This window comes from Rhamphochromis sp. 'chilingali' (assembly GCF_963969265.1).
Source record: "Rhamphochromis sp. 'chilingali' genome assembly, chromosome: 7".
Lineage (NCBI taxonomy): Eukaryota > Metazoa > Chordata > Actinopteri > Cichliformes > Cichlidae > Rhamphochromis > Rhamphochromis sp. 'chilingali'.
In genome coordinates this window covers 11,841,508-11,867,487 of record NC_137934.1, presented here as the reverse complement: position 1 = coordinate 11,867,487, position 25,980 = coordinate 11,841,508, and the positions used below count along the sequence as shown (strand labels likewise).

The window sequence follows — 25,980 nt, the reverse complement described above, 5'->3', positions numbered from 1 at the left end:
AGGCAGAGCTAGCACTCAGATTGGCGCCTCAGCGGTAAAATCTCTCAATGCATGGTCATCACAACAGAAACCACCCTCAAAGTAGTCGTTTCCTTTATTGGAGAGAGTAAAAAGAGCACAGCACAGGGAATGTCATTACTACAGTAAGAAAACAGGGATGCGATCACTAAACTCCCTACGCTAGCCGAATTTGTTTTACTAAACGTGTCATCAGGTTTTTAAAAAATTTAAGGTAGAAGGAATAAGAAGATTTTATTTACTGAAGCTCACTAGGAAAGTCCAATAACAGGCTGTGGCTAAATAACAGCTTCATGAGATTTCTCTACTGTGTTTTCAGAGATGACTGTGAGAAGAGAAAGCGAGAGATGAGGGCCTCAGGTTTGAATCGGAAACGGATCATGGATTTACCCCATTAAAATAGGGGGTACCCCTTGAGGTTGTGCAGAGGTCAGAGTGTTTAACCTTATGTTCTCTGACATTTCACTCATGCTCTAACCCAAAACCACTCACTCGTGTAATGCCTCTCCCATCCCATTCATGTCTGACCACGGATTGATAAAATAACACAACCTCAGCAGCACGTGCATCCATCCATCCAACCACACACACACCCACACACCAAATGGGACACATAGAAAGATAACCCCTGGCTGCCCCCCTTTCCCCCAACAAAGGCTGTTCTCCTCTCCTGGGTAAAGAAGAACTGGGCATGAGTGGGACATTGTCTTGACAGATCATTCATCAACGTCACAGGAGAGCCAGTCTCTGAAGACTCCCCTGACACACACCGGATGGGTCTCATGGTTGTGCCTGCTTAACTGCAACACGTGCTGCTTCTAATGTGTATGCATGTAAATGAGTGTGTAGTTTGTAATTGAGTTTGTTTAAGCTTAAAAAGTCAAGCTTAAACAGGGGCACAATGCCAGGTGTGTGAATAACGTCTTTTTTTTAAATTAGTTTGTGCCACAAGCCAGTGTACCTCTAGTGCCAGTCCTAAGCCTGGATAAATGGCCAGGAAGGGCATTTGCCACATATTTGTGGCCAAACCAAACAAGCGAATAATATAAAACAAGATTTCCATAATGAAAAGGTCAGGGCCCACTGGTGTTGTTAGCCAACAGAGTGACGGTGGAAACGGTGACGGTGTGCTACTTTTGGCCAGAGACAAAGGAAGAGGAGAACGTATATGAGAGGACAGCGTGAGAAAAGGAGAAGATATGTACAGGGGTGCTAGAGGGTTGTGACTGAAGATTATGCTAGGGATAGGCTGTGATGGAGGCAGAGGATCTGCCATGGCGACCACTAAAGAGAGCAGCTTAAATTATACCAAGAAGACCACCTTTGTGATTTACTGTTGCTTGTTACATAAAAAAATTGCTTTACAATGCCAACATTCAAGGACTTCAAACATTTTGTATATACTTCCCACTTATCATATACACATAAAAACATGTGAAAAAGAAAGTTGTCCCTGGACTCTGTGAAAAATTACTATACTCTGGCTGCTTTCATAGGAGGGATAAGTATCATCCTGCTGAATCATGGCGTCTTTTTGTTTTTCACACCACTGCCAAAAACTGTGAAAACTGTCTATTTCTGACGATTATACAAACACACATGAACTCCCTCCATCAATTATAATTAAGTACAAGCAATCAGTCCTCTAATGGACTGTATATAAAACAAAACAGAGAAACTAACTAATCTGGAAGATTTTGAGAGAACTGAGAAACATAAGATGTACTTGGGAGATAAAAATGGTGTGAAATGCATTGTTTTTTATTGATGTCACAGCTTTTTCAAAAGCAAATATTCTGCAAATTCTTTATGAAGTTTTGAAAGCAGCTTTGAGGTTGACTGATCTCTTTCCACAACTCATTTCGCTTATTCAGCCTGAATCTTTTCATAACCTTTGAGTAAACATAATTGTGTTTACCTTTCATCTAAAACGGTAACATAACGAACACTCAGTTACTCCAGATGAAATCTTTGAAAATGGCAAAACAGATGTAGTTTTGAGTGCCATCGAATGAAATGCCAACATTGTAGAACCGTTGGTAAAATCAGCTCATCATCAAAATTATGAAAATCTAATCACATATTTATGTGAGGCTGGATATTTTTAAAATGAGAAATGGAAACTAACGGATATAACTATGATGGCCACAGTAAGGCGTAATAAGTTACTATAAAATAAATGCTTGTACACAACCTGCGGGTGGACAAATTGAGGTATTAAAAGAATGCATCTTTTCCTCCACCACCACCACAATCATGACTTTTAATACAAACATGCATTAAGCTTCGCAAGTGTTTTAATTGAGAGATGAGGAGCAATATCACACTTGAATGATTACAGATGGGCTTCTACACTACACACACCCTATTTACGCCCACACACAAACACAAATGCGGGGTAAAATATGGAGCTTCTGCACATACTAATCCTGGGAATCACTCTGGAGTTCAAATGTGCCATTTGAATCTCCACTGTGACCCCAAACTCCATTCTAGTAATCACCCCATAATCCCCCAGTTTTTTGGTGTGTGTGTTTTGGTTCCCCCAACTACCTTCTCACATATTGGCAAATACCATGAATTATTTATCACAACAACTTGATTTACATGTCGGTGAATGAAATTTATATTTTATAATGCAGTTGAATGCTTTATGTTGGGGGAATGCATGTGTTTTCTGTGTTAAGCATTAGGTCTACATGTAAAAACATAAACAATACTCACAAAACACAAAGATTTTCATTTGCAGATTAAAAATTCAAGCAAAACCTTCTATCAGGAGCCTTCAGCCTGTTTTCTTTAAAACCAGAGGGCATGTCTGTGGTTGAGCTGACATTTTAACTTCTCCTTCTGTAACTGACTCAGTCCAAAGGCAAAGATTATGTCTTGTTACACACAGAAACTCTGTGGAAGCAATGCGTGGTGTGAACATGCACCACCCAGGGCTGTTCAAGGTGTTTTCTTGGCTTATTTAAAGGCTCTCTCTAATACACCACACAATTCTTTTTAATAATATATAACTATTATAGTTGTGCGAAAATATATTTTAAAAAAATACTACCAAAAAAAAGTACAGCTGTGTCACATATCAATGGCAGTGGCAGGTTATTGGCCCAGGGCAGCTGGGTGTGAGCCTCAGGAGTACATGTGTTTGGTGTGAGATAACCAGACAAAGGTGGGTGGCAGGTATTGTTAGACCTTCAGCAGTGAGGAAGGAGGAAGAAGAGAAATAAGCCTTTGAGGTGAACAAACTCAGAAGGAAGTCATAGTGTTCATTTTGTGGAAAAATAAAAATAAACTTCTGCACTAATTAAATATTAAAGATAGACTGAAGGTGCTACTACCAAGATGAGAACATAAGATCACACAATCTCTAGAGAGCACCATGTAGACTTAGTGATTACAACTTTGTGTCTCTTGGTCGAGGAGGAAAAAAAAAAGATTGAAGGGACTAATTTTAAGCAAAGACAAAAGTGCTGTGGGTAAGAATGGTAAGGTGCTTTATTTCTCGATAATTCTTAATAGCTGTAAAACTGTCAACCGGATGCTTGGCCACAATCGCTTTCATGACAGATAATGTAGCAGAGGGTTCCAAGCAACAGTCAGGAGAAAATGTTGGGAAATGGGAAAGCATTTATATTATTTATTTCTCTGTGAAAATGCCGATTTTGGTCAAATAAAAATGGTTGTTGAGCATTTTCCCCTGACAAACCTTTTACTAATAAATGTGGGACTGTCTGATGGTTTTGTTTCTGGTGAAGATGGTTGTGTTTGTTCATCTCCCAGTGTGCTGAGGCAGTAAATGAGTGTGTGTGTCTACTGTTCATGTGTGTATACTAACTACCCTAATACCCCCCTTCCTGTTACCTCCCACCTCCACTTGTGCCACAATCACAGGGCACGGCTGATGCAGCTAACAGGTGTATTGTGTTGTGATTGCTGTGTCTGTTGATGGGAACGGGGAGCTGAGAGTCTCCTTAATAAAGAGAATCCCACCACCACCAGCACCATCATCTCCACTGTCTATGTGTGTGCGCAAGGGCGTGATTGGGGTTGGGGGTGAGGTGGAAAGCAGGGAGCCAATCAACAAGAAGCGATCAACCTTCCACAAATAAACATTGCCTACACACATAATCGCAAATAAAAAGGTCAGTGTCATTACAGTTACTGGAGGTGGAAGCGTGTGTGCATGCACAATTAACACGTGTATGTGTCTGCATGCGTGCCTGCTTCCAACCTTCTCTCTCTCACAAAGCTACATGTAAATATGAAATCTAAAAGGTCAACATCATTAGCAGTCCATTGGCCGCTGAACACATCCGCAACACCATGAGTGCTCTGGCAGCTGATAGCGAGTGAATGAAATCAGTCTTCATCTGGCTCAAGAACAAGTTATGTTTGTAGACAAACACCCAAAACATGCAAATAGGTGCACATATGAATAACAAATGCACAGACAATTACGCCATTAACATGCAGATACAAAAGGACTAGTTAGCGGCTATTGTGCGCAGACACTGGGGACCAAGCTGAATGATACTTAGCTGGAAAGAGAGGGCTGATGTGTACTGTAATTATGGCTCTGATGTGGTCTTGACTAATGAAGTAAACAAGCTCAATACAAACAATTCATCTGCACTCACAGACCCACTAAGAAACACAAGCGCACCAAGTGGCCAGCCAGGTGGCTCGACATCACGGTCTTCAGGGCCTGGGAAATGTGTTCTGGTGGGTTGGTCTTATTGCAGTTGTGTGTCCCCGCATGTGCGCACTGTGTATTCTTGTATGTTAGGACGTCACAAAGTGAGTGTGTAAAGGGGACACTAGGGGGGTTCTACCAAGATTAATGGAGCCAATCTCCACAGCTATCCAGCAGAGTGACCATACCCTCCCTATCCTGTTTTGCTCTTCTATTCTATTCCCCATCTCTCCCTCCGTCTATACTCCTTTCCCTCGATCTAACTCTAATTAAATGAATCAATCAGTGGCAACACTCTGGACAGATAGCATCACACTGCTGCGGCTACCGGCGTGTATGTTTGTGTGTTGCTTTACAGTTGCTGTTTAGATCCTGCAAAAAGGAAAGAAAAACAAGAATGAAATGGGAATAACTATGGTGACAATAAATGAGTGGCTGAGAGCAACAAAGACAAGGCAAGAAAGAAAGTAACCAGAAAAACTGAAAGAATTTGTAAACAGGCAGACATCGGTAGCTTGGCTGCCTTGCTCTTGTTTTTTTTTCTTTTTAAACATTAACTCTCTTCTGGAGACTTATCAGCCCAGGCTATGCTATCACACAGATGCATGAATGGACATTAGCCTTTCCCACTGAGCTATATACAGCCCTAGAAAGCCCTTATCTCATGCTCCTAGTGGACAATATACAGCCAGTGTCACCTCTTAATCATATCAATTTGATGAATACATATACATGATATATAAAAACAGTATTTGACACCGCTGGTACCTAGTGATAGGAAAACCATTGCCCCTATCATTATAACTTATTAACCTATGCCTAGACTGAATGTCTATTGCTTATTAAAGGCTGCTTAAGCAAACATAAGCTGTGATATTCACCTTGACTCTTGTGCAGCCTTTCCACAAAGTCACTCTGTCTGTTTCTCCTGCAGAGATATCACTAACAAAAGGTCAAATAATTCATAAAACATAAATATATTTAATAACTATGATCCACTCCAAAAGTTAATGTCATGGAAATGCATTCATAAATATTCTACCCATGATATGTGAGGGAGCAATGAAAAAAAAGACCATGGGTAACCCCACCACATATTGTATCACAGAGGGTCAGAAGGATAGGATAGCATACATATTGTCTTGCTGTATATGTGTATATATATGAAACACAAAGATTACACAATAATTATGCCTTATTGTGTATACACAGGTTTTTAAAAGTGACCAATGGTCTATGTACGCGTGCCGCTAGGCTCTTACCTCAATGAAATTCTGCACCATACAAAACCCCAAACCCCAAATGCTAATATCTTCTTCCAATTCAAACTATTGCGCACATAAATTTTTGCTTCAGTGGTTGCAGAGAGCAGATGCATCTATAAAATGTGCTCCCCTATGGTTTGCTGTATGCAGCTGCAGCCAAGGTGTATAAGAGAGGGTGTTTAATGTTGTGTAGCGATGCTGGGCTATTCCCCCTCCTCTAACCATGCTGGTTGTGATTCCAGTGTGTGTCTTTCTTTCTTTCTGATAGCATCTGGCACAGAAAATAGTAGGGGACTTAAAAGGGGCACATAAAGTACATATGTGTCCACCAACACCATGGATATGTAGACACAAAGACACGTCTGATTAATCTTTAATTAACTAGTGCAAGCACAGAGACTCACAATATGATTAGATAGAAGTTCCTGACAAAGTACTTTACGCAGAACCAGTTCAAAAACTATTTTAGTATATATTCTCTGGATGAACTCTGTCAAACTCCATTATCAAAAGCTCTCATGACAACTAAGTGAATAGAAAAACTCCACACTGTGAAAGAGAGAGCGCAGTCTGTCATAACAGTGGCCATGTGGATGAAGGCCATCAAAGAAAGCAGTAGGATGGCTCTCAAATTGGAGGCCAAAAACAAAATCACACACAGGTAGCAAAACATACACAACTGCTACCAAAACACATGAAAAACTTACCATAAACACACAAATGCCATCCTGACCCTAGAATGTGAATCACAAGAGAAGAAGCAGGGAAGGGTCTTTTATTCAGCCCAATTAAAAAAGGCAAAAAGCCCAAACAAAAGGAGTGTTTTATTGCACTCCCCACTATCAGCAGAAAGGCTCATTAGCCACAGCAGCATAATTAGCAAGATGCTGAACTCCTCGTTAAGGAGGGGCCCGAGCCGTAAACAAACCCCGCTGAACTCCAAACGCCCACGGTCTCTCTCTCTGTAATGAACTGCCACCGCTGTTCCCTCCCAGTGAGAAAACCAAGCGCGCAGACAGTAAGGCTCTGACAGAAACAAACACACACAGCAAAACACGCACTCATACGCGTACACACGAGCTGACAACTCATATCCAAGGTCTGCCGCACAAACACCCACAGCAAAAACAAACTGGGACACTGTCTTCCTTGACAACTGCGTGGACAAACACACACTTACATACAAACATTCATATTATAGACCGATATGCAAAAAATAAAGCGTGCATGCAAAACATACATTTTTACAATACTGGAGACACAGACAGCCATACCCACTAAACATTGAGAATCTGACAGCTGAGACAAATCTTGCCAACTGTCTGAATCTTGACTTTGGCATTGTTATAATCCTCAACCTGCCACGAACCTGTTTTGAATTAAAAAGACTGCCAAAAATCAGCCACGTGAGCCAGTGTTTTAGCAAGTCACAATGAGTTGATTCGATAGTTTGTAAAATCGAATCAACAAAATAAAGCAAGGTAGATATCACAAGATCAGGACAATAACAAAACAACTATGTGCATGCATGTGCACGGGCCCTGACTGTTGAACAGGAAATAATTACTAGGACACCTAAAGAGAAAGCTGCACTTGCACACATAGGCACAACATGAAGAAACATCTAAAAAGTGAAGCCATTTTTCTTCTCTGCTACAGCGGCCATGAAGTGTCACAGTCATGTGGTGTGTGTGTGTGTCATGGACACACTGAATTTCAGCCACAAAACCCTCAGAAGGTCAGCCATTATTATCAAAAATTTGTTTTTTGCAGAAAAAGGCCCATGAAAGACACATATAAGAGCTACGACATATATGTGCACGTGTGTCACACACTGTAACCACCACTTAGAAACAGCTCCAAAAAGATCAAGCACGATTTCAGCGTTAATTATGATCCTGTGAAATAGTTGGCAGGCTGATCATAATGATCTGAGAGAGAAAGTGAGGGAGAAGGGATTCTGAATCTGTCTGTCTAAAAACCTAAACCAAGAAACAGTTCACAGAAAACAGTGAGGTGAATGTACGTAAACAGCTGCATGCATCCAGACATGTGCTATTCGCATATTGTGGGTGCACACAGGTTTGTGAGGTTTTTAACACCAAAAAAGTCCAATGCACTTCAGAGTATCCAGATAAAGCAAAAGTGCTGACAAACCTGATCAAAGCTGGTAGATAATTGCAGTAAAAAGTTTGGAAACCCTATGGAATTACCAGGCTTTTCCTCATTGAAGTGATAATTATAAACAATCTGTTTGAACTAATAACACACAAATACTTTTCTTCTTTTAGGTATTTATGAAACATATCAAATGATTTCTTTGCAACTGTAGGTAGTCACCCTTTGCACAATCATTGTCCAGTCCATGAGTGTTCAGGTGTCCACTTTACACTGAGAAGATTGTTGATTTAACCTGATGATAATTTTTAAGGACACAATTTGTGACGTTGAGTTGTGTGAGTTGTGTTGGCAATACTCTCCACGTTTGTTTCCATTACATACATAGTATCAGTACATTTACAAGTGTTGAACGCTATTACCAAGCATTTAATTGTTGATTGGAATATGGTGAGTGTCTCTTACCTGCAGTAGGGGTCTCTGGACACCGAGAACCTTCATGGTATCAGCATTGGCAAGAATCTTCAGAGGATCAGCTGCCTTGCTAACTGCCTCGATTTCCTTATTAATCTCTGTCCGTACCTAATGGTTGATTGACAAAAGTTTGCGTCAAATAATATATTTACAGGGGAAATGAATGAAGATCTGTTTTCCATGCCATTCCATGGAGTGAGGTAATCAGTAATCAAGTAAATGATCAACTTCCTCCAAAACCTTGCTTCCAGAGAAGGACTTCTTCACAATCCATTTTTAAGTAATTTCGTAAAACCTACCTCTTTTCATTAGCCACAGTATGAGAGTTGATTTTTACTTGTTTTGAATTGTTTTTGTATTAATGGTTTTGCATTTTTATTCTGTTCTTAATGTTAAGCACTTTGGTCAGTACTTGCTGTTTTAAAGTGCTTTATGAATAAAGCTGGCTTCGCTTGACTTGGCAAAAGATGCAATAATTGAAAATAGCTGGGAAAATAGATCGCAGCTTGAAAACAGCATATCATGTAGGTAACTTAAAAGTGAAAAGAAAATCTAAGAAACTGAGAGACAAATGTTTCCATGAGGCAGAATTACAATTCCATTTGTGCTAAAGCAGTTTTCCATCCATCCATTCGCTTCCGCTTATCCTTTTCAGGGTCGCGGGGAGCGCTGGAGCCCATCCCAGCTGTCATAGGGCGAGAGGCAGGGTACACCCTGGACAGGTCGCCAGTCTGTCGCAGGGCCAACACACAGGGACAGACAACCATTTGCACTCACATTCATTCGCACATTCACACCTAGTGACAATTTGGATTATCCAATTAACCTATCCCCACGAGCTGCATGTCTTTGGACGGTGGGAGGAAGCCGGAGTACCCGGAGGGAACCCACGCAAACACAGGGAGAACATGCAAACTCCACACAGAAAGACCCCGGCCTGATGTTGGAATTGAACTCAGGACCTTCTTGCTGTGCGGCAACAGTGCTAACCACCGTGCTGCCCGCTAAAGCAGTTTTAAACCAAACAAATAAAACACAGATTGATGCAGAATAGATTTAATTTGTGCAGGAAACTCTTCTGTTTAAAATACATGAACCTGCAAACAGGGAGAGATCTATGTTCTATCTATGGCCACATATACTTGGAAAATAACGTGTAGTTGCATTAGCACACCTCATTCTACTGAGCTAAGACCTTGAAATTCAAACGCAACAGTGGTCTCTAGTACTATGCCATTTCGTTTTGAACATGACTAGGCCCTGAAAGTCCATGCTTCAAAACATCAGGTTTGGCTCCGATTCTTCCCGTTGAGCTTCCTTTCATTCACACGAACACTGCTTGTGGTTTCCTGATGTAAGAAGCTAAAATCGCAGGTGAAGTGAGCTTTTATTCTTAAGAAATAAGGCCTTGTGGGTAACCTATGCGTGATGCAGTTCTAGTGTTGTGAAAAGACTGCAAATTTAGCATCTGAGGAAACCACTGTGAAACGGGGATGAAAAAAAGTCAAAGTATAGAAATATGCCTACATTTCAATATCTAAATGGGAGAGAAATAACGGCCCGGTGCAAACAATGTTGTGAGCGTCTTGCTCCCTCCCCCTCTTCACTGCAGAGTTTTAAAGGTTATCAGCTAATGAGGCAAGCTAGAGCGAAGACACAGCAGCATTTTGAACTTTTGAATAGCCTTAAAAAAGTTAAACACACACTCTGTAAGCAAGCATTAGTCATTTAACAACAATGAACAATCCAAACTACTAGAAATGTGCAAGTTTCAAAAATATGAGCAGCTTCAGTTACATTATATTAAAAATTTCTGGGAATGTATGTTTATGTATTTACAAAATGTTAAAGTGAAACTAAAAATTAGGGCAGGAAATCAACATGTGATGTAAGATGTCAAGATATATGTGTATTGTTTACTCTATTATACATATACAATGTTATAAAAAGTTTATTACCACAGACTATCTAGCAATATCTAAGCAACTATAAATATAAAAAATATAAAAAATAACAAAATTATACTTAAATATGCCTGAAATAATTACATAAAATAATAAATCTTTCTATAAATATTGTAGCTTTCCCCCCCAAACCCAAAAACCTTGATTTCTCTTCAAGGTATCTTAAGAACCTTTGCAGTGATGTGTGTTTTCTTATTCCAACAAATCCTATTGGTCTATTGGTATTTTATGTCAATCCAAATAAAACAAAAAAGTAGTTTACTTTATTCTTTTAAAAACAGGCAATACTGCTAAATCCACCCAATTTACAGTACGAAAAATAAATCAATTAAACTACACTAAGTCAAATTTATTTGTGTTTATTTGTATTCACAAGTTTACACTAAGTGAATGCAGTATAAAAAAAAATCTGTGTTCAGTGAGAGGAGATATATAAATACAATAGCATCTACAATACATTTTTTAAAAATCCAGCATTTAAAAGAGTTTGAGTCTCTAAGTGTCTATAAAAAGCAACAAAAAAAAATGTTAAAGATGTAAATTTGGTTGTTGTGCCATTGTGCTTCTTCTCACAGAGAAAACTGAGAATATGTGTTTTGTTTCGCTGTGGTCTTTCTGTCCAGAATGGTGTTGAAACCAAAGGACTTTGACATGGAAATGCTGACACAGCAGATTAAGTGCATAATTGTACAAGTAGACAATACTGAAAGGGATAACAGCTAAATTTAAATTAGGTCGAGTTTTGTTTTGTTTTTTTAAACACTACCTGAATTTTTTTTAGTTCATTAGTAACCACAGCAGATGTTGACTGCAGTGGAAGAAGTTACAATGAAGCGTAGCTGCGGTTTCTTAATGTGAGGGATTGATTTCTGGGAAAGCTGGTGTTTCACTAAAGCGCTGCACTGACTGCTGATATCGCACTCTGTGAGAATTCATAAAATCCATCAATTTGTCATTATACTAACCTGGTTAAGGAACAGATCATTAATGTAGTAAGTGAGGAAAGCTCGAAGCTGGCACTGCTTGGCTTGACCTGGCCCCATGTTCATCTCTATTTCCTTAATGAATCTGAAAAGAAAAGGAAAAACATACAGATTTTAAGACATCAGAAAAACACCTGTGAGTAGTGGCTCATGTTGAAGTATACAGGCTTGACACCAGCAACACAATAACACTGTATCACTGGATCCAGCATCAATTCAAGGAGTAAGGTCTGCCATAGAAGCAAATTTTGGAAAGCTTTAAATGCCCCTCAAGATGCCTTTCAGTAGGGCAATAAAGCTTAAAGGCTCCAGTGGAGCTCCTTAGAGCCATTAGGGCAAACTTCAGTTAGACTAGCTAACTCTCAGCTGTGTGTTTGCAATAGTGGATGTGTACAGAGAAACACAATGGAAAGTATAAAATAAAACACCAGAGCTTTACAGAGTTATTAATATGAACCAATCACAGCTGCAGAGTGTATGCTCTCAGAATTCTTCCCAAACGCTGGTGTCTGCTTGGTCAGATAGGGTCAGACAGTTATATATGGGTTTGTAGAGGCACATACACACCTCGTTTGTCAAAGAATCACTGGTCACTGGCCTTGTCTCACACACACACCACAGGGCAAACCATGCAAGAGTAAGTGCCTTCTCAACCGCTCAGCACATATAAATGCACAAATAAATCAAACTCCTCACAACAGAATTCTTTGACCTATAAGACAGTTAATGTATGACCTCAACTTCCAGAACAGAGAAACAGAGAGTGTGTAAAGACAAGGAAAAACGAAATGCTTTATGTGGGAAGATCTTGAAAAAGTGAAGACAGGAGATGAACATAATACAGGTCTGAGGCTGTGAAGATAACTCCAATTGGAGATTCAGCTGGACATAACCATTTGTAAAAAAAAAGACGGCTACACCATTGCCTGGTAACCTGTCTCTGTGCTTTAGTAATGCGAAGTGGAAGTTAGGGCCCACAGGCTGTAGCATTGCAGACAACTAGTGACACTTAGTCTATGCTGGAATATAGATCAGTGAAGGTGGATGATTGATTACCTAAAGCTTGCATAAACACACACACACACACACACACACACACACACACACACACACACACACACACACACACACACACACACACACACAGACACACACACACAGAGAGAGAGAGAGAGAGACAGACATGCACGCACACAAAAATGCCCACAAATAAAAACAAATCTCAAAAAGCACACGATGAGCACAAGCCGTGGGATCACACTACTCAGCAACTGTACCCAATTAGTCAGCAAGAGCTGAGCCAGTGTGTTTCTGTATGTGCGTGCATCCTTGTGTGTCAGAGTAGGCAAGAGAGACAGGGTGAGCAAGAAACCTAAACCTATTCTAAATCCTCCATTGATTCCCACTGAAACTCACCACAACTTCTGTGGCCTCATTAAAACCGTCAAGCTTGCAAAACCATGGAGCCAAGATATATATAAATACACACACACACACACACACACACACACACACACACACACACACACACACACACACACACACATATATACATACATACATACGTGTGTGTGTGTGGTTTTTTTCCTGTTGTTGACAACTTCATTTCCAGAAATTGATCACAGGATAAAAGTTGCCAGGTTGAACGTGCATCGTGTTGTTCTGCGATCCCTCGCACGCTGTCAATATTGTCATTGTTTCAATACAAGTGCCAAGATGATGAATCTATAAGTTGGTGTGTGAGCACAGATGGATTTTTGTAGGCAGGGGTGATAATGTTTGAGTAATGTAGCAGGGACGAGGCAGTAAAACGGCTTTGTGTATCCAGACAGCCATCTGGCACCGAGCCGCGGGCCCATTCCCCGGGATACAGAGCCCATGGGTGATACGAGGAAGTTTAGCAAAGGTAGCTTGGCTAAAAGCACTGTTGGGGCCCACAGTGCTTATACAGCCCAAAGAGCACATGTTCAGTGAGCAAGACAACACACATTAAACAAAATGTTTTTGAGTGGCTTCAGAGAGATCATTTGGAATATAGAGTAGTGAGCCTGGTTAAAATGTAAATGGATAAATAACACAGGGAAAAGCACAGACAAGCTGTGACTTCCAAATGGATCCTAAAAGAAAATCTCTCCCAGAAAATCTATCATTACAACCACATCTTCCAAACGTCTGCCTTGCTGGTGGCATGGCATACCGTAGAGATACTTCTAATGATGCTGATGATGGTGATAACAAATGACAGCATAGAAGTTAAAACACACATGCAAGCCCTCACAAACATACCCATCTAAAAGCCATTAACTTGCCTAAAAACTCAGAAAGTACTCTTCTCTGCAGCGTGTAGAAGCCCATTTGTAGACACTGCGAGCAAAATCTCAAACAGAAACATGGGGAGACAGACTGTCCTCTCACTGAAGAATGACAGCTAGCTTAATATGATCTCTCAAGGCTACATCTGAGCTTGCTTTTACACTTGTCTAACATACCATTTTCACCTGTTATCATGAGCTACAGCACTATACAACAGAAAATGACTTGGTCTGATAGATTCTCAACTTGTCTGGTTTGAATTCTCTCTGCATTAATGGTGGAAAAAAAGTTTTCTATTCCCCTGAACAAGTCTTGTCTCGCTATATTAAGTAGCCAAAGCATATTTCAGACACGCTTTAAAGGGCAAAGTAGTACTGTTTCATAAAAGCAGCCAACATCCTTAAGGCTCTCTTATTTCTACAGAAATAAATGTGCATTTAGACCTGCATACCAGTCTAACTTACCTCATAAAAAAATCATACTAGTAAAGTTACCAGTGGGCAAATACATAAAATGCTTTCTTAACTGGCTTCCAATTAACAGAATTTTTTTTTTTAAATTACTCATTAATAAGATGCGTTTAATGCCACCAGACTTCAGTAACACTGCCCATTTAGCTGATGATGCTGTTATAATTGGGCCCAATGTGATGTTAACAATGTCAGTTTCATTGAGAGGTGACAACAAAACACACCAGTCAACCATATGGCAGGTGTACACAGCAGAGGTGTCAGCCAAGTCGCTAAGGAGCCGCTGTGGAAGCAGTGGAGAGACACAGCAGCAATAATGCCGTGTAGATTCACCCCTGTGTGTGAAATCTTAATAACCTTAAATAATCTGCTTATCTACTCACACACACACACACACACACACACACACACACACACACACACACACACACACACACACACACACACACACACACACACACACACACACACACACACACACACACACACCTTTTTTCCAGCTGCCCTAAAAATAATATGACAGTCACTGACACACCGACTGGCAAAAAACAGCAACACAGCCCAACAAAGGAAATGAATCACTGAAGGGACAGCAGGATTTCAGAGTGAGTCCCTGTAACCCACAAACGACACATATAGTGCTTAATGTCACTACTCAAACGGCTTAAAGACACCACGATAACACAGTCGGATCTTCCAAAAGGATAATATCATAAAGCAATACATGTAAGGAGTTGCTGTTAACTTTATTTTTACGTTCATTTTTCTCCAAGCTCTTTTACTAATGACCGGAGAGTCGGGCCACTGTATAAAGTCTCCTTTAGCACATCTTGAAGATTATCAGTGGGGTTAAGATCTGGACTCTGCAGTGGCCAGTCCATGTGTGAAAATGATGTCTCATGCTCCCTGAAGCATTCTTTCACTATTGTAGCCCAATGAATCCTGACACTGTCATCTCGGACTATGCCCGGAAAGAAAAGCAATCCACTGACAGAAAAACCTGGTCATTCAGTACATTCAGGGAGTCAGCTGACTTCCTTCTTTGGCAACATAACGTTTCTGAACCTTGACTGACCAACTGAAGCCACCTCAGGTCATAACACCGCCCCCACAGGGTTGTTCACTACGCACCAGGCATGATAGGTCCATCACTTCATCTGCCTCTCATTTTACCCTGATCCACACATCACTCTGGAACACGGGAAACAATTGCCCCAGAGTCCAATCATTATATACCCCCTCGCAAATTGAAGCCTATTTTCTGATTAGTCTCACTGATAAGTGTCTTTTTTTTTTTTTAAAGACTATACAGTTGTTTGTTTAGTCCCATTCCCCTGAGTTCTCTTCACATTGTGTGGGTGGAAATGCTCTTTCACTATTGAATTCTACTGTTGACACATTTTGATGGGATTTCACCAAATACTTAAATAATCTCTGATCACGATCATAAAAAAATAACCCTGTTAAATCATTTAAGATGATGGTTCACAGCAATCCTTCTGATTGTCAATCAAACGATTTAGTATTTATCACTAATAAAATGTACAACCAAAGTAATGTATTTTTAAAAAAAAAAAGGTTAAGTATTACTTGACTCCATATTGCTACATTTAGGTTGAAGCAATCTCTCCAAAACAGCTATTCCTTCACCACGGGTGCAATAGAAGCAGTGACCAGGCAGACACAAAACATAAAATGAATCCAGTTTCTCTTCTAAACGACAGACAGAGTGGCTTCAGAGGCAGCAGATCCCACACACACATATCTTCACACAGATGCCAAGACTCCATCACTCATACCCTTCCAAAACACGGCATGCGGACAATACAAGCCCCAAACAATAAAAACATACCCAGACTTTCATTCAAATTCAGTGTTTGTTAAACTCTGTATTTCACTCTGGATCCAACATGGCTGCACACTTGCACATTAAGTACAGTTTCTTAGCAGCCACTGTAGATGATTGTACTTGACATCATGTAATTATCTGTCATTAGAAAACAGATGTCAGAGCCTAGGGTCTAGAGCTGGATAATTCTAGGTGTCATGCCCCATGTGTAATCATGTTAAGAAATAACATTCCTGACAGGCATAATATATTTATGCTAACATGAAACTGTCTAATGAGTGAATTTACTGTATCCCAATGGCTTTGTGATCATTCGGAGAAAGCTAAGGTTGGAATATTTTTTTAGATAGGTAAAACAAATGAGAAGAGACAAGGACAAAAAATGTTTTTAGAGCAGTTTTGAATTCATCTCCCACTAGAAACTAAACCTAAGGTAACAAATGCATCTTTAAATGGAAAGGGCTGGGATCCCATCATCTATCTCTATCTGCAGCAGCAGAGTAATGATGCTGAAAGAGAAATGGGATAAAGACAGAGATTTAAGAAAGACAGCAGAATAAGAGTGTGCTGAGATCGATTAGGGACTCAGCATTTTTAAATCTCCCTGAATTCCCCTCAGGCACGAACCTATCGGCTATGGTGAATTCTGATTTCACTGCCCGGAGAGGAAGGCTGGTTCTGTAAAGACCTGTCACACATCAAGGACAGGACAAACAGCACCTCTGCCAAATAAGAGAGCAGCAGGATAAGTGAGAGCAGGAGTTTGTGTCTGTGCATAACTGCATCCATGGCATACTTATAAAGTGTGTCGCACTTACACACACACACACGCACAGACATCTCTGGGACACTTGAAATCACTATTTTAATCTTTCTTACAACGGTACGAGCCACTTAAGGGGGATTTCAAAACTCATAAAAGGATTTCAATAGATAGGTAACACTTTATTGGCTTTATCTCACAAGTAATATTAGTGTCCGTTCCAACTAATTTCCATCTTTTAATTGTTATCCAACTGCATGTTCTACATTGATTCTCTTGGATATTACACACTCCAGTACACACTACTTAATTATTTCTACAATGGTTTTACATTGATGAAGCTGCACCTGAGGATATAAAGATCTACTCAAGAGCTTTCAAAGCACATAACAGCAGCACTGAGTCAAAGAATACTTGATATTATAGACAACTTTGGATGAACAATGTTCCAAGCAAGCAAATGCCACATTCACCACAGGATGGCACTGTGTCAGCTTCATCTAGGAGCTCAGGCTTAAAGACTAAAATTAAAAGGTAGATGCTTTCTTTATAATAAACAGATTTAGAATAAGAACTAAGTTGCCATTTGTTATGTACCGATTTTAACCCACACAAGATTTTCTGCATGGCTGGGTATGTGAGACTGGAATACAGAGGAAAGCAAAAGAAAGTGACTGATAAATAGTTTTTGTTTATTTTGTTTTGTTTTTTTTATTTATCTTTTTCTTAATGTGACAATACTGTGTGTGATTAAGTGTGTGAGCATGTGTTTTCATCAGTCCCTGGTGAAATGCATATGGTCTTCCCACACACCGCCCACGCCTCTTCCAGACTCCCTGCTGTTTACACCCTGTTCTTGCCCCCGTTGCTGCATCGCATACGCTGAAGGCTTTCGGTGTGTTTTCGATGTATGTGTTCGCAGTATGTGCAGTGGCCTGTGTGTGTGCGTGCAAGAGCAGGTGTTTTTGTAAGAGAAGAAAAGAGATTTAAAAAAAAAAAACAACAACGGGGGGGATGCAAATGTATTATGGAAATTAGGTGAGCAAGTGTGACCACATGCTCAGAGAAGCAGGTATAAATGGGCTTTATTATCAGAACCTTAACTAGGAAGAGTGAGATTTGTAAAAAATGACAAGAGAAGTCAATCCTTTTGTAGCCCTATGCTGCACAAGCTGCATGTACACCACAATGGATGAGAGAAAAAGGACTGCCACTCTAATGCATCTATTATAGTTGCTTCCCATTATTTGGTGCTTGACCCCAATAAAAAAAGAAGAACAAAAAAAGAGATTAGCGTCATAATTTGAATGAAAAAAAATTTTTTCACACCAAACCTCCTTAATTAGTAACCTTGGCAACAAACTTCCACTAAGTAAAACGTTCTGTCAGGTAACCACAGCTCTTGTAGGTTAACAGGATAGTTTCCTCTTTTTTTGTTTTAACTGAAGGTAGGTATACATAAAGAGAATAATAAAGCTTGTGACATAGATTCAAGAGGAATAAGTTAATGATTTGGCTCAGAATCAAAAATAACCAATCAGCTGCTCTTTGACACCTTAGGGAAACATTTGCATCCTTTGCCTCCACTTATGCGGTATAATTTGAATAAAAGACTAAATATATATTTAAATGTTTGATTGGTTTCAAAATGTGGGGTTAAAAACTACCGACAAACATACTCCAACTGTGGCTTAGTGATTAAGCCAATGCCAGTCTTTGCATGTATATCTTTGAACTCCAATTTTGGCTTCCACCAATTACAAAAGAATGGGCAAAGCTAACTAGTTATAGTGCTTAATAATCACATTTAGTAAAAAAATTTTCATTTAGGCATGTAGACATGGTCAACACAACCTAATGAAGGTTATTTAAGTGGATTGTGGTAGCATCCACTGTTTCTGTGAGTGTTTTCATGCAGTCTACAAAGCAGCCAATGAGATGAAGAAGGGGAAAAAAAACCTCAAAATAGAAAGGAAGGCCAACAACACTAATTTTAAAGAGACTATTCCTGTATTCTGTACACTCACCTGTACTGCACGGATACAGTTGTATAAGGTAAACATGGAGGGCTATAAAGGACATAAATAATGGCAAATGTAGGAGAAACACAGTGATGTTGATTTTGTGGTTATCTGTGTTTGGCAGAACAGCAAGCAGGTGTGTGTCCATATATTTGCAACAGATGTTCATTCTGTCTATACATGGTTGTGCGCTCCCACATACTACCTCCATTCACCTTTATGTCTCTGCATGTACTTCGTAAATGTATGCAGACACTTGTGTGTATGTGTGTGTGTGTTGTCACAGTGTGGTGCAGACCAATTAAAACAAGGAGATTGATGACCAGGGGCTCTGAGTAGCAGCAGCGGCTGTAGCAGTAGCAGACAGCTGCTTCCTGCAGACAACAGGAAATGAGATGGCCCTGTTTAGCTGACGGTGCCAAACAGAAAACACCACAGAGCCTCAAAGACAAATCACCACCTTACTGCTGCTACAGGCCTCTTCTACCGTTTTGCTACAGCATGCTCTCTAAATATAGATGTATGCCACAAGATGCTTCTTCATGTAGGGCATGAGTGAATTTGGGTTTATGAGTAACGTGAGGTAATTAGAGTTAATTATGCAGTCACCTCTATAATAAGAGAAAAAATGTACTATTGTTATGGTAAATTACCGTTTAGCTGACGGTAATAGCATTTTAATGTAATTAAGGTCTACTTAACAGCCACATCTATTTTTCTTTAATTTTAAATTTAGAATTAAGTAAGTGCCTTTCTAGCAAGGGCTCAAACCTGTCCACTGGTGTTTTGTTACTATTCACTACAGGGTTTGACAAGTTTGACAAGTTTGGGTTATTTTTTTTTTTTTTGGTTTGTTTTTTTTTTTTTTTTTTTTGCTAAAGGTTGTCATGTACATGCTTTTAATAGAAATGGCTGTCTCTGCTGTCTGCTTAGTGATGGACAGATTTAGAGTCTTTGGAGTCTTTAGTGCAAGTTTAACAATATAAATGTCCCCAACCACTAGTAATCATAAAAGAGCTGAAACACCATCCATGCATAAAGGCTTTGTATTGCAGTCTGATTTTCCAAAGCTACCAGTGGAACACAAAACATATCTCCCATTTACATTTAATGGAAGCTAACTGTTGCTTTTTTCCCTTTATCTGCAATCCCGTGAATGGAGGAGGGCTGTGGGAAGCAAGGGGAAGTTCAGCTGTCTCGCATGCTTCATTGAGCAATTAAGACCACTGAGAGGTAAATATCTCTGAATGTCACAATAGGAGGCTCCTAGGCCCAAATTATGCCTTTTTAACCCCCAGTGTACAATGCCGATGAATAGAGACAGCGAGGCAGGTGATGGCACAGAGGCGTGTTCGTGTATGGCCCCATCAAATGGCTATTTTCTTAAGAACAAATACCAATTGCAATTTCAGACACACATAAACACACACTATTCTCTAGACAGATAGGCAGGTGCAGATAAACACTGTATCTGCTTTGATTGTACCCTGCTCAGTGCTTAAGTATTTTAAGAGTTCACCTCCCTCTTATAAAAACAAGACTGATTAACAAGCAGAGCTCTAAATGGACTCCCACAGGGGGAAGGGGACTGTTTTATTAAAGTAAGCTAGGAAGTAAAAAAACAAAGCTGACAGAGTATAATGCAGACACCGATAATTGAGTATAACAAAAAATATAGACAGGCATTCACTTTATGGCTATCGTTATATTGGTTTTTGGAGAAATCACCATATTTAGACGAGAGGGTGGAGTGCTAAATTATGAGCTACCAGACTATTTTGTCAAATAATTCTACCAATTAAAAACCACCTGTGACTTTAACCTGTCATTTAAAGTGGGCAATAATTATGCAAGCTGAGAATTCTTTTTTAAATTATAAAATAAATGAATTTTTTTTTAAAAATAACGTGCAGCTCGTGTAAAGGCAGAAATTACCTATTGAGACCAAACTGGTTTTTACACAGGGATGTAAACTTTGTTTAGTTCTGTTGTGAAGCTGGGCGATATGTCACGGCAGTTTGTGGGGATTGACTCGCTTTAGCAGCCAGCCTTAGGTGGCTATTCAAGGAACCACAGCTTTTGGCACTTACAAGCTGGTTTCATTTTCCAGCCCTGGAGTCTGCTGCTTGGCAAAAACTGAAAGACTTCAGGTTAAACTGTAAAGAGTGTTGGACCCAATTAAAGGTGGTATTCACACTGTTTGAACAGTCTTAGCAGAAAACTAGCAAACAGGAAAATGCATACTATATGTTAGTACGGAGCACATGTGAAGACAGATGGAGGGAGACTTATCTGAGCCAGTCATATCCTAATTCATACGTTCTGCCTTTGGTGAAAGTCATAGCATACCAAGCTTTAGCTCTTGCTTTTTAAGTTGTTAAGTGGTCAGAAAGCAAAGAATAAAGTGGACTGAATGAGCGTTATGCCCATCTTCTCTGACCTTCGCAAACGCTGGCACGCCTATACACTCGCACATCATAATCTTTTCTAATCAGAAGTGATGGCGAGGTATATACATCTGAGCCAATGAAGGACACTCATGGTTCAGTGAATGACTCAGCAAGACTGAAATGGCAACTATCCCTGCGAGAGCAAAGTGCGAAGGCACTTTTCAATTCGACCTGAAAAAGTACTAAGAAAAACACTTAACCTCCACACAACACACAAAGGGCTAGCAAGCAAGGATTGACATGAGGAGTCTATTTTGGCCCAAAGAGGAGAGTGAATGAAAGATGCCCTGAAGAGAGTAGGCAAGTTGAGGTCAAAAGGATTGCTTTGAGGAGATGGCAATGGCTTCAATATTTTTTTCAAAGATACAATTGCCACGGGTTAAGAAAGACAATTTAGTTGACTTACAAATAAAAAACTGTCTTCATCTTACATTCCCATTTCAGTACGTCACTTTATCATGTATTTCCTTCTACTGCCCAGCTAACACAGTACACTAGCACTTCGCAGTATCACAGATGCTTAGAGTGATGCAGTCCTTCAAAAAAACTGTTGCTTGGTGAGCCACTTCACATCATATTTTCTTATGATAAAAAAACACTCAATATTTATCACCTCTTCTCCTTACTGTATGCCCTTATCTTATCTCCCACCTTTCATTTCACTCCTTTTTCTCCCCCCTACTGTCATTTCTGGCCTCATATCCCCTGTAACACTTCAGACTCTTCCCATTCACTCATCTCTCTCTTACCCGCTCTACCCTAATTCCCCCACCTCTCTCTATTTTTACCACTCTATTGCGGTTATATCTCTGTGGCACTGTTTCAATACTTCCCCCTTGCCACACCTTTCCTCCATATCTCGTCTCCCTCTCTCTCTTTTAGACTTCAATTCCATTTAGACCTTTATGTTAGCGTAGGACTTTCCATCCTGTTGCATCCACGTAGTAAATTGAAATGGTTCTGGTGGCTCTATAGAAGCCTGATTGAATTTAAAAAGAGAAAGTACCATAAAGAGAACTAGTGGTGAGAGGTCTGTAATACACTCAGGGCTTCCCATGCTATGACAGTGTTGACAGGGGGAAGGGAGAGGGAAGAAGGAGGCACCAGAGGTGAAGATCAGTGGGATGGTGAGAGGTAAGAAAAAAGAAAAGAAAGGGTAAGAGGGCAAAATGACTGAAAATGTTGAAAAGAAATATAGTCTTGAAACCAGCCTATTACCCATCACATGCAAGCCGATACACAGAAACACAAAAACCTTCATAAGCCCTTGATAGTGACACCTCACAGAAATGCCTCAATCACGGTTTGCATGGCCTGGAGGGAGTGAGGTGACAGGTCTCATATTGGAGAGGGCCAACAAAATGCAATTCCAGGAAGTCAGCTCTAGGGCTGTGTGTCTGTCATACGTACAGCTCTGATAATACTCCCACACATCACATTACACCGCCAAAATAGCCACCTCTCAGCGTACAGGGCATTCACATTCACCACACTGAAAGAAAAGTGACAGACACACACATCACACACACATGCAGCTGGTTTGTGTATATATTACTGCTAGGAAAAATATGATGTTACAGGTTAAATTATTCATTGATCCTTTCATAGCCTTTTCAAGCCTTCTCTTTGTAATGTTATGTCTTGGCCTGTGTGTTAGTGTGTGTCTACTTGAAAGGGCTCTCATGGGATAGACACAACCTCAACCTTGAGCTAGAACTGACCTTTAACTTTGTGTGTTTCACTCTGAAAAAATGACAGGTGTGTGGGTAATATGTATGAGTTGTGAGTATTTATGCACATGGCCATATTGGTAATAGAGAATCATTCTATAAAATATCAGGATGACCCCCCAAAAGAAGAGGTGAAGGAAAGAGCAGAGGTGGAAAAAAAGAAGGAAACAGTGACATCTTGGTGGGTACATTTCACAGCAGATCAGAGTTATAAATGAACTAGGATGGCAACTAACTACAGCTGATCTAAATTATTAAATATAATGCATCCATGAAGCATATGCCCTAACAAATAGAAGTAAAAAAAATGTAGGATAACCCTAAAATATTAGGATGCAGAGGGAAAAGGTGGGTTTTTAGCCTGAGGCAGAGGTTGACCAGAGACTCTGCTTCTGACTTCAGGGAGACCTCATTCCACCACTTTATGACAGAAAAAAGATGTACAACTGTAGGGTCCTTAGAGCCCTACAGTCAAAGACTAATACGGTAGGAATACAGTTTATGAGCTGTGGAGTTACTTTAAAGTTAACTTGAATGGTCACATTGAGCTAATGAATTCAAAGACTCAAGCAACCCTGGGTAAAGAATAGCTGTAGGGCTATTTAAGCAGCTCCACATTGCTGATATCAAAAATACTGCATGGAGTTAGTTTGGGTTTAGGTTGATATAGATGCCAATACAAGATTATTTATGCACTACATCTCATACATTGGTTAATACCGAATATCTTAAAAGGTTGGCTTAAACAAGAAGGGAAACAACCACAGAAAAATTAGCTACAAAGAGAAAGGAGCATTAAAAATGATGAAATATAAATAAAAATTATCCAGATGGGAAGCACAAACACTGGCCTCAGTCTTTTTTTCTATACTTGGTTTCACTCCAGTCCTTTGTCCACTTATAGTTCTGTTTTCCACAAGAGTAGAAATTAGACATTTGTAGTTACATCATTTATTTATGGCACTGCCAAGAAGATGGAGCAGAAAGAAACAACATTCAAAGATGCCAACATGGTTATAACCAATGCAGTGATTACACTAAACTAGAGCCTTAACTGAACTAAGCCTTGTTGTGCTTATTTTGGAAAGTGGACTACGTGATCCTTAAAGGCTGACACATCAGAAACAGCATGTTACCACTGTACTTAATTGCTATGCAATTTATCTTTGGTTTTATAAAGCATGAGAAAATCGCAGCTGCACAAAGCTACTGAGGATCATAAACTGTGTTACATCTAACTGGTCCCTGTTTTCACCAGTTATCAGCACTTTAACAAAATGCAGACACTGACTCATCCCAATTATTTGCTGTTATGAAACACTGACACTGCAATCTGCTAAAAAAATCATATGCATTTGCTGCTTCCATGCACACCACAGAGGTATGTAAGCATCCTGTGTAGTGCCTGTAATGTAACTCCTCAACAAGACTGTCAGTGTCACTTCACATGTATGTTGTCATCTCATTTCCATCAAATGAACTGGATTCTGCAGTAAAGCTGTTGGGAAAGCTGTTGCAGTTTGTAGGAAATAAAAGTCAGGTTTATTCAAGGTCAGCTGCAAACTGCTTTGGGCCAAAAAACCTGCAGTTACTATCTATATTTTAGATATCACACTAAATACTGTATATCGGTATAACAAATATTTCTCTGACATGGTTGTGAAGGCCGACTCTATTTTTTCACAACATTGCTTCAGTTCACTGAAACTTCCAGATACAGCTTTCTTAAGGCCCTACCACAGCATTTTAATCAAGTTGCAGTCTGGACCTTCACTGGACTGCACTTGCAGCACCTTGACTCTTTTCTTTTTCAGCCATTCCATCGTAGGTTTGTTGCTGTGCTTGGGATCGTTGTCCTGCTTCATGACCCAATTTGGGCCAAGCTTAAGCTGTCAGACAGACGGCCTCACATTTGACTCAATGACCTCAAGGCACAAAACAAGCCGCTTGTAACCAGTATGTAACAAAATATATAAACAATGGGCAAATCAGAAGATTTCAGGAACGACAGGAGCCCAGAGGATGGGTAACCACAATGAAAACACAACTGCAAATGATGAAGCAATAGTTCAACTGTATTTGAAATTTGTGCACTGTATTGCCTTTACAATAACAACCAAAATTGTGTGTGCGCGCACAGATACCCAAAATAAAAAAAGAAAAGAATGTTAGACCCGGGTCTTTTAAAGTGTCAATAGGATCCAGATCAGGCCTGTTTGGTGATCTGGTGAGTTATTGGTGTGAGTTCAGTCCACGATCGATGTATGGTTTGCACTGTTTTGTCCTACCACAGTTCAGGCAACCAGACTTCAAGATTCAATTCCAAATGGGCTGTGGCTCGCCATCCATTGCAATGGAAAATTATTCCTCTTCTGCAGATTTCCACAAAGTCTGTAATCCAATGTTCTCCGAGGAGTCTCGGCTCCTTTCTCCAACTCAAAAAACCTGACCTAAGAGTGAGGTCAGAATTACTTCAAATGAACACTGTTCACACTTAACTAACACTTCTGTTTAAAGTATAAATCATGAACAAAATGTGTTTCAATTTCTAATGTTGTACAACTAATCAAATTCTAAACGTTTTCATTACATGGCAATGTAGCTATCACCAATCATTAAAGCAATTCACACTGCTCATTAAAAGCAGCAAACTCAATATACTCTGCTCACGGTCAAGTAACAACAGTGATGAATAAAAGTAACACAATAAAACATTTCAATACAACAGATAGACATACTGTTTTTTCCTTAACCTAACAACAGCTAATAAGTTCTCAACTAACGCTTAACAACGGGAGTGAGCGTTTAGCACACTCGCTAGCTACTTGCATAGTACCGTCACCATTAGCGTTTGTTTTTTGAA

General features: G+C 39.8%; 1 protein-coding gene across 1 annotated transcript in view; it reads right to left on the bottom strand.

The window, feature by feature from the left end:
• The window catches only part of exoc4 (exocyst complex component 4), a 158,339-nt gene that overhangs the window by 45,465 nt on the left and 86,894 nt on the right, over positions 1–25,980 (bottom strand). The window contains exons 12-13 of the mRNA XM_080887812.1: positions 11,504–11,606; positions 8,566–8,682 (exon numbers count right to left, since the gene is read on the bottom strand). Of these exons, the coding sequence (XP_080743938.1) occupies positions 8,566–8,682; positions 11,504–11,606 (220 nt within the window). The remainder of the gene's footprint in view (positions 1–8,565; positions 8,683–11,503; positions 11,607–25,980) is intronic.